At 43.6% G+C, this 16,156-nt stretch overlaps 1 protein-coding gene across 1 annotated transcript in view; it reads right to left on the bottom strand.

Moving 5' to 3' along the window:
• Window positions 1–16,156, bottom strand: part of MRPL39 (mitochondrial ribosomal protein L39) — a 213,157-nt gene that overhangs the window by 127,433 nt on the left and 69,568 nt on the right. The window contains exon 4 of the mRNA XM_082247091.1: window positions 8,631–8,730. Coding sequence (XP_082103217.1) covers window positions 8,631–8,730 — 100 coding nt within the window. The remainder of the gene's footprint in view (window positions 1–8,630; window positions 8,731–16,156) is intronic.

The raw sequence follows: 16,156 nt of genomic DNA on the forward strand, positions 1-16,156 counted from the left end.
GTGGCTGAGGAGCTGGTGTAGTAAGGAGGGTTTCGGGTTCCTGGAGAACTGGGCCGACTTCTCAGTCGGTCACCGGCTCTTTGGTAGGGACGGATTGCACCTAAATGGGGTGGGTGCAGCCGTACTGGGTGAGAGGATGGCCAAAAAGTTAGAGGGGCTTTTAAACTAGGGAATGGGGGGGAGGGTACAGATGTAGAATTAGCCAGTGGAAAGCAAGTTTCAGAGGGCAGAAATGGGGGCATTAGCGGTAGGGTGTTCGGAGCTCCTATACCCAGGGTGGGTATGGGGAAAATTCAAGAGAGCAGCCTAAAAACATCAAATGAGGATATTTGTAACCGATCAAAATTAAGAGGTTTGTATACCAATGCCAGAAGCCTGGCCAACAAGATGGGAGAGCTGGAGCTGCTGATGTTTGAGGAGGACTTAGATTTTGTGGGGATAACTGAGACTTGGTTTGACAGCTCTCATGACTGGATGGCGACCATTCAGGGGTATTCCCTTTATCGCAGAGATAGAGAAGGTAAAAAAGGGGGAGGGGTATGTCTGTATATTAAGAACAGCATACAGGTAAATATGAGGGATGATATTAATAATGGAGCTAAGGACGAGGCAGAATCCCTATGGGTAGAGCTTCAAAGGGATGGCACGGCGGGGAAGGTAATATTGGGCGTATGCTATAGGCCCCCCAACCAGAGGGAGGAGGGTGAGGCGGACCTCCTTTTACAGATAGGATTGGCAGCAAGGATGGGAAATGTCATTATAATGGGGGACTTTAATTATCCAGATATAGACTGGGCAGAAGGAACCGCGCACTCAGCCAAGGCTAGGCAGTTCCTAAATGTTTTGCAGGACAATTTCATGGGTCAGATGGTGAATGCACCGACAAGAAACAATGCGGTACTTGACCTACTGATTACCAACGATACAGACCTGATCACGGATATAGAAATACGGGACAACTTGGGAAACAGTGACCATAGGTCAATAAGTTTCAGTATTAATTACAGTAATAGGAAGCAGAGGGGTAATATAAGGACACTGAATTTCAAAAGAGCCAATTTCCCTAAACTGCGCTCACTGCTAGAAAATATCAATTGGGATAGAACCCTGGGAACAAAGAACACGGAGGAAAAATGGGAGTGCTTCAAGAGTATACTAAACAGGGGGATTGACCAGTGCATTCCAAAGGGAAATAAATTTAAAAGAGCAAAAATAAACCCTGGATGGCTAAACTCCAACATAAAAATGCATATTAGTGCTAAGGAAAAGGCCTTCAAAAAATACAAGACTGAGGGCTCATTGGCAGCATTTAAGCACTACAAAGAGTGTAATAAGAAATGTAAAGACGAAATCAGGGCGGCTAAAATAGAACACGAGAGACATATAGCGGAGGAGAGCAAAAAGAACCCCAAGAAGTTTTTTAAGTATATAAACAGTAAGAAAGCGAGACCAGAACACATTGGCCCCATAAAAGATGATAAAGGAAATATGGCCACTGAGGACAGAGAAAAGGCGGAAGTGTTAAATCATTTCTTCTCTTCAGTCTTCACAAAAGAATCGGGGGGCTACACAAACCCAGCTTGTAAGGCCGAACTAAATAATACACCTCAGGAAGTGCCACCATGGCTAACAGAAGATAGACTTAGAGCCAAACTAGAGAAACTTAACATAAATAAATCCCCGGGACCGGATGGCTTGCACCCGAGGGTTCTTAATGAGCTCAGCCAGGTGATCGCCAGACCATTATTCTTGATCTTTAAGGATAGTTTACAGACGGGTATGGTGCCAGCTGATTGGAAAAAAGCCAACGTGGTACCAATATTTAAGAAGGGGCCGAGATATATCCCGGGTAACTATAGGCCGGTCAGCCTAACATCTGTAGTCTGCAAAATTTTGGAGGGGATGTTAAGGGACCACATACAAGACTTTAGTAATGAAAACGGTATTATAAGTAGTAATCAGCATGGATTCATGAAAAATCGTTCGTGCCAAACCAATCTATTAACCTTCTACGATGAAGTGAGCAGCCACCTAGATAAAGGTAAGCCTGTGGATGTGGTGTATCTGGACTTTGCAAAAGCCTTTGACACCGTTCCCCACAAACGATTACTGTACAAACTAAGGAAGGTAGGTATGGATCAGAAGGTGAGTAACTGGATAGAGAACTGGCTCCAGGGGAGAGTACAGAGGGTGGTGATTAATGGGGAGTACTCGGATTGGGCGGGTGTGGAAAGTGGGGTCCCCCAGGGTTCTGTCCTGGGACCAATCCTGTTTAATTTGTTCATAAATGATCTAGAGGAGGGGATATCTAGCACAATCTCAGTATTTGCAGATGATACTAAACTAGGCATGCCAATATCTTCTATGCAGGATGTGGAAACCTTGCAAGCAGACCTGAACAAAATAACGGGGTGGGCAACTACATGGCAGATGAGGTTTAATGTTGATAAATGTAAAGTAATGCACTTGGGGGCCAGAAACCAGAAAGCAAGCTACTCACTAGGGGGGGAACCTCTGGGTGAGTCTAGGATGGAAAAGGACTTGGGGGTACTGGTAGACAACAAGCTTGGCAGTGGCATGCAATGCCAAGCCGCCGCAAGCAAAGCCAACAGAATACTGGGATGTATAAAAAAGGGGATTCACTCCAGAAATAAAGAGATTATTCTCCCACTCTACAAGACTCTGGTCCGGCCACATCTGGAGTATGCTGTCCAGTTCTGGGCACCGGTCCTCAGGAAGGATGTGCTGGAACTGGAGAAAGTCCAGAGAAGGGCAACAAAAATAATTAGGGGAATGGGAGGACATCAGCTATGAGGAAAGACTACAAGCCCTGAACCTTTTCTCTCTGGAGAAAAGACGATTGAGGGGGGATATGATATCAATGTACAAATACTGTACTGGTGACCCGAGCATAAGGAACAAACTATTCAGAGAAAGGAGATACAATAAGACACGTGGCCACTCACTAAAACTAGAGGAAAGGCGGTTTAACCTTAAAGTGCGTAAGGGGTTCTTCACTGTAAGAACGGTAAGGATGTGGAATTCTCTTCCACAAGCAGTCATATCAGCAGGGAGCATTGATAGTTTCAAAAAACTATTAGATGTACACCTTAAAGACCACAACATACAGGGGTATACAATGTACTGTTAAAAGCAAACACACACACGCATCATAGGTTGAACTGGATGGACTGATGTCTTTTTTCAACCTCACTATGTAACTATGTAACTATGACAATTTTGAAAAAATAACAATATTTTTCACATTTTTTTATATGAAATTCCCCCCCAAAAAAAATGTAAAAATCTAATTTTTTTATCATTTTAGGCCAATTTGTTTTCTGCTACATATTTTTGGAAAAAAAAAAAAAACAAAAAAAACAAAAAAATTGCAATAAGCGCATTTTGATTGGTTTGCGCAAAAGTTATTGTGTTTACTAACTAAGGGAAAGATTTCTGTCGTTTTTTTTTTTTTTTTTTTAACGAGTAATGGCGGCGATCTGCGATTTTTTTTTTTGCGGGACAGCGACATTGCGGCGGACAGATCGGATCCTTGACTGACATTTTTGACACTTTTGGGGGTACCAGTGACATTACTACAGTAATCAGTGCTATATATATGCACTGTTACTGTAAAAATGACACTGGCAGGGAAGGGGTTAATTTTATTGGAGAGGGAGGGGTTAAGGTATGCCTGGTGCTTACTGACGTGTGGGGGGAGGTGACTGAGTGACACAGGGACAGATCGCAGGTTCAGCTATGCTAAACCCTGCAATCTGTCACTTAGGAGATCCGCCCGCTTTGTTTACACAAGCGGGCAGATCTCCAGACTTGATTCCCCGACGATCGGGGCAGAGCAGCGGCGATCGCCGCTGCTCCTCCCCTGGCCCGACTCCCGCTGTGACTGAATACAGCGGGAGCGCGCGCCGCTGAGAGAGGGGAATGTCTGGCGACGCAAGTCTACGTCGCCAGACGTTATCGAGCCACTTTGCTGCAGTAGAGCTCTAGTGAGCAGTGTGGAAGTGGTTAAAATCAGTATTTTTTGCTAGAAAATTACTTGGAACCCCCAAACATTATATTTTTTTTTTAGCAGAGACCCTAGAGAATAAAATAGCAATTATTTGGGAAAAAATACACTTCAATAAATTAAAAAAAAAAAAAAAAAAAAAAACAGTAAAGTTAGCCCAATTTTTTTTGTATAATGTGAAAGAAGATGTTACGCCGAGAATCGTGATCTTTGTTCCAAGCAAATAAATTGTGATTTTATCCAGAATCATGCAGCTCTATAATGTCACATCACCCATAAATTGTTTTGCATAGATAGTGGCAATGGAGAGAAAATGGCTGCTCTGCAGAGCGGAAGTGACCGATAACGCTGTCCACACTTTGGTGATTTTCTACACAGTTGATAAAGTTATAGAAGTCAGAAGAATTGTGCGGAAGAACAAACAGCTTGTTATGCCAAACAGAAGAGGGGAAAAAAAGAGAAATGAGTTTGTGACCCCAATCATAACAATATGAAAAGTGACAATTACGGAGAGGAATTTCACCACGCTGGAAATACACAAACAACGTGCACATTTAATTATGAAGTGCGCCAGGCTGAGGTCTCATTACGACAGATGCTGGGTAGAGGCTGTGTAATGAGAGATCACAATATGCAATCTCCATTCCCTGGCACTGCCCACCTTACACTACCCCTCTAATTACCAAGTCATTACAATTCCTTGTTTTCATTAACATGCTGTAATAACCGCACTAATTAACACAGCCTAGGCACCTCACATATTATTTCAAGTCCACATCTATTTCTGTCTTTTGCTGCAGTACATGAGTAATTAATGTTAGACGATCCCAAAAAAAAAAAAAAGTTAATGCATCTGATGTCCTACAGTAGGTACAAGCGGGATTTTGAAGGGTGCCAGGTTAGGATGACGATAAAATACATTTGAAGCCCGGTTGAACCTTCAGTTTAAATCAGGTAAATGCATTCCGGGTTCATGTATAAATGTTCAGATTTTTTCAGGTATTTTCTTTCGAAAGAAGCCACAGCAAGAATAGAAAAGCCTGCGTTCTACTAATACCTATAGAAAAAGGACCCTGGATCTCTGACTGCACTTTGCAGAGGTCCGCTACCAAACAACCTGCTGTCAGAGCTAGAGATCTCCAATTGGCAAAGCTTCTGTCCTTGCCGATTAGAGAGCTCTGACTCAGCAGGGGGTGAGCTGGACCTCTGCAGAGAGACCACTGCTTCTACAGAGAGCAAGGGCAGTTCTCTGCATCTGCTAGCAGATCAAAAGCTTTTCTACTCAAGCTGTGGCTGCTTTAGACAGAAAACAAACTCTAAGTGCCGGTTCACACATATGCGAGTTCAGACATTGCATGCGATACACAGTGCACTGCTCTGCAAATCACATGCGATGTCTGTGCGCTGCAAATTCATGAAAAGAGACAATGGTCAGTCGCACACTATTACAGAATCCAATGAAGAAAAGTTCTTTATTCACATAAATGGTACAAGGTATAGCAGGGTAGGACAGTAGACGCATTTCGCATGACTGCTACGTGCTTGTTCACTACAGGTAGTGCGAAACGCATCTACTGTCCTACCCTGCTGTACCTTGTACCACTTATGTGAATAAAGAACTTTTCTTCATTGGATTCCGTGGTGGTGTGCGACCATTTTCTTCTTTTATGCTTCTCCTGGTGGCGAGACGAGGTTCAGCACCCACCTTGAATCATGGACTTTGACTAGCCTGAGCGGTGTTATCTCTCTTTATCGTTGCAAATTTTGTATGGCTGAATTCTTATCGCATTCGGACCAAAGTTGCACAGGACACCTTTTTGGTCCGCACCAGAATCGGATCGCATGGGTGTTCACACCCATGCGATCCGATTCATGTCCGAAACTGACAGTTCGCACTGCGATATGCAAACTGATCTAGGGGTGTCGTTGACCTTGTATTGACACCCCCAGCGATTCGCATATAGCAGTGTGACCTGCCTGCGAGTCGCGTGTGATGCGGGAACCCGCAGTGGATTCGCAGGGTTCCCGCATCGCATATGTGTGGGCCGGCACTTAGACATTAATTGCCTATTTTATGGTGAGCCTTGAATGTACACTATATTACCAAAAGTTTTGGGACGCTTGCTTTTATACACACATGAAATTTAATGGCATCCGAGTCCTAGTCCGTAGGGTTCAATATTGAGTTGGCCCACCCTTTGCAGCTATAACAGCTTCAACTCTTCTGGGAAAGCTGTCCACAAGGTTTAGGAGTGTGTCTATGGGAATGTTTAACCATTCTTCCAGAAGAGTATTTGTGAGGTCAGGCTCTGATGTTGGACAAATATAAAGACTGGCTGAAGTCTGAGTCTGGCTGAAACTTCAGCACCACATACCTATTGTAACTGATAAAGACCAAAATGTAGAAAGGTGGGATTTTATAGGTGCTGAAAAACCTCCTCTCAGAATAATTACCGATACATACAGTATCTCACAAAAGTGAGTACACCCCCACATTTTTGTAAATATTTTTTTTATACCTTTCCATGTGTCAACACTGAAGAAATGACACTTTGCTGCAATGTAAAGTAGTGAGTGTACAGCTTGTATAACAGTGTAAATTTGCTTTCCCCTCAAAATAACTCAACACAGCCATTAATGTCTCAACCACTGGCAACAAAAGTGAGTACACCCCTAAGTGAAAATGTTCAGATTGGGCCCAATTAGCCATTCTCCCTCCCTGGTGTCATGTGACTCGTTAGTGTTACAAAGTCTCAGGTGTGAATGAGGAGCAGGTGTGTTAAATTTGGTGTTATCACTCTCACTCTCTCATACTGGTCACTGGAAGTTCAACATGGCACCTCATGGCAACAAACTCTCTGAGGATCTGAAAAAAAGAATTATTGCTCTACATAAAGATGGCCTAGGCTATAAGAAGATTGCCAAGACCCTGAAACTGAGCTACAGCATGGTGGCCAAGACCATACAGCAGTTTAACAGGACAGGTTCCACTCAGAACAGGCCTTGCCATGGTCGACCAAAGAAGTTGAGTGCACGTGCTCAGCGTCATATCCAGAGGTTATCTTTGGGAAATAGACATACGAGTGCTGCCAGCATTGCTGCAGAGGTTGAAGGGGTGGGGTGTCAGCCTGTCAGCGCTCAGACCATACGCCGCACACTGTATCAAATTGGTCTGCATGGCTGTCATCCCAGAAGGAAGCCTCTTCTAAAGAAGATGCACAAGAAAGCCCACAAACAGTTTGCTGAAGACAAGCAGATTAAGGACATGGAATACTGGAACCATGTCCTGTGGTCTGATGAGACCAAGATAAACTTATTTGGTTCAGATGGTGTCAAATGTGTGTGGCGGCAACCAGGTGAGGAGTACAAAGACAAGTGTGTCTTGCCTACAGTCAAGCATGGTGGTGGGAGTGTCATGGTCTGGGGCTGCATGAGTGCTGCCAGCACTGGGGAGCTACAGTTCATTGAGGGAACCATGAATGCCAACATGAACTATGACATACTGAAGCAGAACATGATCCCCTCTCTTCTGAGACTGGGCCGCAGGGCAGTATTCCAACGTGATAAAAACCCCCAAGAACACATCCAAGACGACCACTGTCTTGTTAAAGAAGCTGAGGGTAAAGGTGATGGACTGGCCAAGCATGTCTCCAGACCTAAACCCTATTGAGCATCTGTGGGGCATCCTCAAATGGAAGGTGGAGGAGCTCAAGGTCTCTAACATCCTCCAGCTCCATGAGGTCATCATGGAGGAGTGGAAGAGGACTCCAGTGACAACCTGTTAAGCTCTGGTGAACTCCATGTCCAAGAGGGTTAAGGCAGTGCAGGAAAATAATGGTGGCCACACAAAATATTGGCACTTTGGGCCCAATTTGTACATTTCCACTTAGGGGTGTACTCACTTTTGTTGCCAGCGGTTTAGACATGAATGGCTGTGTGTTGAGTTATTTTGAGAGGACAGCAAATGTACAGTTATACAAGCTGGACACTCACTACTTTACATTGCAGCAAAGTGTAATTTCTTCAATGTTGTCACATGAAAAGATATATTAAAATATTAACAAAAACGTGAGGGATGTACACACTTTTGTGAGATAGTGTATGTGTATGTGTATGTGTATATATATATATATATATATATATATATATATAATTGTTTTACTATTTGGGGCCAGTTTTCCTTTGATTATAAAAATAAAACGCCAAATGAAAGCCCACCGGGATGCACAAAGTAGTTGTGAGGATATGTACGGTTTTACGAACACATGTCAAAGTTGCAAAATTGTGCTTAGGCATTGATATGCGTTTTTCCCTTAGGCGTAAAGGGGTTAATCTTTAGGCGAAGCTCCCCAAGCAATCAAAATATGTAACAGAGCGATAAAATGAGAAAAGTTTGTTAATAATTTATGCCACAAGAACCATAGACTGCAGAACCCAGGTGCCGCTTTGTTTTTGACAGTCAGGAGACGGACTAAACAGCAACACGGGTGTCCATAGTTTGCAGTACATCACTCTCTACCCTTTCTATTCACACTTCGCAGACTTGCGTTCAGGTATCCTTTAAATAACATTAAAAAAAAAAAAAAAAAACTGAAAACCTCACCTGGTATCTCTGGAGCTCTAACAAGATTCACCATGTAATCCTCTTTGAAAGCCTGTTCTAACACATGTCCCAGTATTGCCGCACAAGAACGCCAATATGCCTGAAACCCAGGAGAAAAGAATTAGAAATCCTCTTACCAGCATTACCTGGCTAATACAGACTTATCCGACAAAATAGTGCAAAAAACAGTTATATACAAAAGGTAATATCCTATGGCAAGCAGACAGATTGATTACATCACACTACAAATAATTGGTTGCCGTGGGGTAATTGTATTCGGCAAATTATCATTGAATCTGAATTTTACCACCTGTATTTCTTTATATTGTTCGTCACATAGGATTCAAAAAGGGTTCCCACAGCTAATGGAAGGAAGAATCAGTGAAAAAAGCCCCCAACTCAAGAATGTATGTCAATGACTGGGGAAATCCTCATCTCTTTGTATTCTGCAGATACTGAGAACAGATCACTTCAAACTGATTGCTAAGTGGGAGGTCCTGCTTTACTATGCGATTTAGTGTTATACCAAGAAATACTGCACACAGTACATGAGATAAAGCCTGGAAAAACACAATGAACCAGAACAAAGGTGCAATAGGAGAAAATTGTTCTTGGGTTTAGATATATCTTAACAAAACAGTTCTTTCAGATACAATCTGATACATATTGCAATGTTTAGACCTCTTGCACAGAGAAGAAAGGGCCCTTTCACACCTATGCACTTTTACCACGCTAGAAGACAATTCCAGCATAATAAATGCATCAAATCTATTCCTCTTCAAATCCTATGTTACTTTTCCCATTGTGGAAAAAAGATAACACTAAATAAAAAGTATCACCCCGCGCCTAGGTACAGTAACGTGCTCAAAAAGTATTTCACAAAAAATTGTATTATATGTGGAATTGTGTGTATTGTCTATAGCATCTCCAATACTTTTCCCATTGCTGGGGTTTGGAAAGTTCTGTATGCAGCATCTCTGGTGCGCCTTTAAAAAGCGAACCAAGGATACACCTTTCATTTAAAGAGGAAGTAAACCCTCCTTCTGCATGTTGTACCTATAGGTAAGCCTATGATAAGGCTTACCTATAGGTACTGTAAATATCTCCTAAACATGTACCGTTTAGGAGATATTTACCTTACATGCAGCCAGTGACGTCACTAGCGCATGTGCTCTGAAGGAACGGCCACTCGTGCCGTTCCTTCAGAGCTCCGTGCCGTCAGCTCCCGCGCGCGGGAGTGACGTCACCGCGGCTCCGGCCAATCAGATGGCTGGATGCCGCGATCCCGGAAGACGGGCGACTGGACATGTCGCCCGTCATGCAGGTAAGCGGATGGCACGGCGGGGGCTCGTATAAGTATTTCATAATGAGCTAGTATGCGATGCATACTAGCTAATTATGTGTTTGTCTTGCAGGTTGCAAAAAAAAAAATTTGGGGGGGGGGGGGGGGTTTACAACCTCTTTAAGTCAATGGGAAATGCACAATAAAAAAAAAAGCATCCAGGGTGTGTTTTAAGGCGCATTTTTAGGGTCATGTGGCACAAAGATGCAGGTTGTTAAGGAGCGGGCAGCCGCCGGCATTCTTAGCAACCAGTGAATATCTGAATGTTAAAGAGGAACTGCAGTCTGCTCACATAATTTGTGATAAAAACATCTTTGCCATTCTAAAGCCAACCTCCAACCACTTTGCATAATATTTCATATGTACTGTGATTCTGTACTTTCCAAATAAATATGCTGCAGAAATCTCCCTCCTCTATGTCTGGCTGCAGCCATTTCAACTGTAGGCAGCTGAAGCTGCTACCTGTTCACTTCCTGGATTTCACACTTATATATATATATACATATACACGCACACACACACGCACGCACGCACGCACACACGCACGCACACACGCACACACATACGCAAATATGTATACACACAGACAGTCTCACACCACTGTTTGCCTGCACATTTCTCCTCTCTGGATGAATACACATGGATCTCTGCAGTTTCCTATTATCTCTGCCCTCATCCAGCCCCCTCCAGCTCTCCTTAGCTCTCCTATGACTTATCCATTCTCCCTTGCTGGCAAACTCTCACAAGAGTGGGGGAGAGAGCTGTGCATGAAGTCTTTAGCCTAGGCAAATTATCAGACAAGAAAGAAGAAGTGGGTTGTATAAGGTATTTATTGGCAGAAAAAAATGTTTTACTATCCAAAGTTAAAACATCAAGGGCAGAAGATTGAACAGATGGAAAGATGAAAAAATGACTGAAGGTCCGCTTTAAGGAACCGGATTATGCCAGCTTCCTTAAATCAGTGGATATGTAAACAATCCCCTCCCCCCCCCCCCCCCCCCATTTTCACCTTTCCCCAGGGCAGCACTGGAGTTCTGCAGCCATTCAGCTCCTCCGGTCCGGTCGCCCCTTCCCCCTCCCATTCTTGGAGCCAATGCACTAGGTTGACCTGCCTGCTGTCTGTCCGGCTCCTTCCCCTGTCAATGGAAGCGGCACTCCCGCACAAGAGGACCTGAAGTATGCTGACCACGAAGGAGGTACTGGAGGTGGCATTATCACTAGTGGTTAAATGGGAGTTCCAGCCTGGGGGAAAAAAATGTTTAAGTCAGCAGCTATTCACGCATCTGTGCTGTCATGCATCGCATTAAAAATGCGCTATGCTCATAATTTGCGCATAGCGTGTTAGAATCGCTGCACAAGGTCAAATCACATGACAAGTCACACCCTATTGTCAGCAATAGAACTGTTCAAATCGGTGCGATGCCAACTGATGTCACACCAATTTGGAAAAGTAGTTCCTGCACTACTTTTGGCGATTTCAGGTGCTACTAGCATAGACATCTGTGCATGAAGTCGCAAAGGTGTCAGCAAAGTCACACCTGAAGTCGCACTGACTTGCGGCTTTGAAATTGTGCGATTTCAAGTGAAGTTGTGCGATAGGTCTTTAGCAAGGTCTTTACAAAGCATTTTACTTAAAGTGGTTGTAAACCCACTTTGTTGACATTTACCTATAGGTAAGCCTACATTAAGGCTTACCTATAGGTGCTATAAAAATCTCCTAAACATGCACCGTTTAGGAGATATTTACAGTGTAGGCAGCCGATGAAATCATCGGCGCATACGCTCTGAAGGAAGGGCCACCTGTGCCGTTCCTTCAGAGCCCAGTGCCATGAACGGCGGCTCCCGCGCGCAATCAGATGGCCAGAGGACACGAACAAGGAAGTAGGGTGGCCGGACATGTCAGCCGCCCTGTCGCTGAGCGGGCGGCACTGCGAGGGCTTCATTTTAAGGCAAGTATTTCATAATGAGGTAGTATGTGATGCATACTAGCTCATTATGCCTTTGTCTTTACAGGTTTTTTTCTTCTCTTTTTTTTTTAGGGTTTACTTCCTCTTTAAATTTTGTCAATAAGTTCCCGAGTATAAACATCAGTAAGCCTGGGTCACACTGATGCGGTTGGCGATTTTGCATGCAAATTGGCGGTGTGATTTATACTTTTTAGATGCAATTCCCACAGGCTATAGAGCTTAAATTAATTCCGCTTTGCACTAAACTCGCAAAGGACCATCTTTTGAACCGCACCAGAATCGCACCGCATCTATGTGAACAGCCTTCAAAGGAAGCAATGTTTTCTCACTTGACATGCGAATCTATATAGCAAGTCTATAGCGTTCTGGAATACCTGCATCAGTTTCACATAAGTGTGAACTGGGACAAAATGTCTGTATGCAAGGGGCCTTACTGTTCTAACATATGGTTACTGTGAAAGTCAAAGAAGAAAAAAGCTTTCCAGCAACAGATTTATTGTCAAGTAACGTTATTGTACGTAGCTGATAAATAACGCGTCGCATAGCGCGTGGCGAGATTGTAACCCATAGCTACAGTTTGTGATGTTCATTGGAAATGAAAAGCCCCAATCCCCTGAATGCATTAGGAACTAATTGAGTAGCTGCTTTCCTCCTGTTCATCATTTAATATGCTCAGACAAATATCTCTCAAGTGTACATATTTGCCATTAGGAAATCTAAAATTAGGAAGCACATATGTGTTTAAGCACATCTACCCAACTCATCTAAAATCCAGAGTGGTTTCCTTACACGTCTCATCATCTGTGAGAGAGAAAAATCAGCTTTGGTCCATGGCCTAATCAGCATATAAATACATGTCCAAACAAGGCCCTAGGAGCCCCTAGCCAATAAACGGCACAAAGGGAGGCCTACTGGAAGAGGGGTTTGTAGTAGAGCAATCTCACCGGTGGTCTGATTCATTCTGACTGTTCTATCGATTATGGAGAAAGAGAAGAGAAGTCGAGCGTCTAGTATGGATCAGGTACTAGTTCCTCCTACTGATGCTTTATGCTTTGTTTAGTGCAGACAAAGAGAGTGTAGACCACAAGATCTGTATGCACAAACAGGCTCAGCATGGCCTTCAAAGATATACTACGGATGGGTTCACAGAGACAAACACTAAAAAGGTACTGTAACGTGACATGAAAGAAAGATGTGGGCTGAAATGACATGAAAGAGATGAAAAATGTCCAGATCAATTGACAAACTCTTGGCCAGTGGGAGCAACAGAAACCCAGGAACCAAATAGACTAAAGGGGCACAGATAATTGGGCAAGTTAAAAAGCCTGTCCAAATGTATATGGTTGCCCATGATAAGCCAGCGCTGACAGGGTTTATTTGTACCCCTCCTCCTAGACTTCCCCTCTACCTTTCCACAAAGCTTAAAGAGGAACTTCACTTTTGTTTTAGAAAAAAAATCATTCCCCTTTGGGTGATCAATGTACATTGCAGAGATTTTAACAAACTTTGTTGCAGATTCCTAGGAACAGCGGTTTGTCTGTATCCATGTGCAAAATGTGTATGAGAGTGGTTTTAGAATTCCCAATCAGCTGCTGCACCTGCAGGGTTCTAATCAGGAAATTGGCATGGTGTGCATCCCTTGAGGCATGATTTCCTTTTGGGAGTATCTCACCAAAAATTACGTTTTTGTTGCAGGGGATGCCAAAACTTTTAGCTTAGTGCAGACTTCTTGGAAAATCAGTCAGCCAATCACACAAGCAGTAAATTACATTTTTAATTGGCATTCTGAACATTGGCATTCCAGGTAGTCATATTGCATTGCATTTTACAGAAAACTGCAGTGGAGTAGATTGAAAAGAAAAGGTTGTTTTTAAACACATTTAATTACAATATGACTTGATTGGCAATTATATACGCTATATTATTTGAGTGCTATTTTTTTCCCATGAAACTGGAGTTACCCTTTTAAGTGGTTGTAAACCCCCAATTAGAGGGGATGTTAAGGGACTATATACAATATTTCAGTAATAAAAACGGTATCATTAGTAGTAATCAGCATAGATTCATGAAGAATTGTTCTTGCCAGACCAGACCAGATCTATTAACCTTCTATAAAGAAGTGAGCTGACACCTAGATAAAGAATACCTGTGGATGTGGTGTATCTGGACTTTGCAAAGGCATTTGACACAGTTCCCCACAATTGTTTACTGTACAAACTAAGGTACGTAGTTAGTTATGGACCATACGGTGAGTACCTGGATTGAAAACTGGCTTCAGGGGCGAGTCCAGAGGGTGGTGATAAATGACAAGTACTTGGAATGGTCTGATGTGGAAAGTGGTGTCCCCCAAGGATCGGTCCTGGGACCAATCCTGTTTAATTTATTCATAAACCATCTAGAGGATGTGATAAATAGCTCAATCTAAGTATTTGCGGACGATACTAAGCTAAGCAGGGAAATAACTTCTACACAAAATGTGGAAACCTTAGAAGAAGACCTGAACAGAAAAAATGGATTTTTGTAAGATCTTACCGTAAAATCCTTTTCTCTTAAGCTCATTGACAGACGCAGTCTTCTTGATTCTCAAGAGCTGGGTTATGTTGTCTCCGCAGGAGTAGGACTAGGCAGAAAGACAAAACGTTCTGCCTCCACCTTAGGGGCAGTCCCTGAGGGTATATCCTCCCTCTCTCTGCTACAGGGAATCAGTTCTGTTCTAAAGCAGTAACAGAATTTAACCCAACCCAACTCAATGATAGAGGGGCGGGTACTACGTCTGTCAATGAGCTTAAGAGAAAAGGATTTTACGGTAAGATCTTACAAAAATCCATTTTTCTCTATCGCTCATTGACAGACGTAGTCTTCTTGATTCTCAAGAGCTGGGACATCCAGAAGCAGTGCCACAAATGAGGGGTGGGATTGACAAAAATCAAAATCCAATCTAGAAGGCCCAACCGGAGCCAACCAGAAGTATCAAAGGACTCATCGAGTAAACAGATGAGACCTACCCCACAAATCCTCGAGGTAGACCAACAGTCTCCTCAAACAGTGGCCTGCAGGAACCTTGCGGCCAGAAGAGGCATCTGACGATGCCATCACATGAACCTTATACAATATTGTAAAGGTATGAACCGACGACTAAACAGTCGCCTCGAAAACCTGAACCACTGACGCCTGATGGCGGAAGGTCCAGGAAACTCTAAGCGCCCGAGTAGAATGCGCCTTAAAAGGGAACGGGGGATCCCGACCCTTAGATAAAATAAGCCTGTACCACCGTCTGTCTGATCCATCTAAAGATGGTCGCAGCAGAACAGGCAACCCCTTCTTAGGGCCATCCGTGATCACAAACAGTGAATCCGTCTTATAAATTGAATCCGTAGTATTCAAATATATCCTGATCGCCCGAACTACATCCAAGGAATGCCATGCAAATTCTCGAGGATGATTGGGCTAAGGACATAGGAAGGACAATACACTGTCCTCATTCAATGAAACTTTGAAACCACCTTAGGAAGGAAGGATGGATTCGGATGAAGAACAACCTTATCCCTATGAACCACCAGATCTGGGGAACAACAGGATAATGCAGCCAGTTCCGACACCCTGCGTGCAGAAGTGATAGCCACCAAGAAGACCACCTTCTGGGATAAAGTAAGCAAGGGAATCTCCCTGATATTTTCAAAGGGAGGTGTCTGAAGAACCGACAGCACCAAATTAAGATCCCAGGATGGTAACGGCGCGTGCACTGGCGGAGCCAGGTGTCGCACCCCCTGGATGAAATTCCGCACCAAGGAATGAGTAGACAAAGGCTTCTGAAAGAAGATAGCAAATGCTGAAACCAGACCCTTGATAACACTCAAGGCCAGCTTCTGCTCAACTCCCTGTTGCAGAAAAGCCAATATTCGGGCTACCGAATAAAGATGTAGATGGAACCCAAGGGATTCACACCACACAATATAAGACTTCCATGTACGATGATAATCTTTCTGGAAGTCGCTTTCCTTGTTTTAACTAGAATAGGAATAACTGAAGCTGACAATCCCTTGTCCTTCAGCACCTGGGTCTCAATAACCAGGCCGTTTAAAACCAGCGATCGTACAGCAGGATGGAAGATCGGTCCCTGAGACAGTAGATCCTCCCTGAGAGGAAGTCTCCACGGGACGTCCGCCACCAGTCTGACCAAGTCGGCGTATCAAGCTCGACGAGGCCAGTCCGGAGCT

The sequence above is a fragment of the Pelophylax lessonae genome (assembly GCF_965119305.1).
Source record: "Pelophylax lessonae genome assembly, chromosome: 2".
Taxonomy (NCBI): domain Eukaryota; kingdom Metazoa; phylum Chordata; class Amphibia; order Anura; family Ranidae; genus Pelophylax; species Pelophylax lessonae.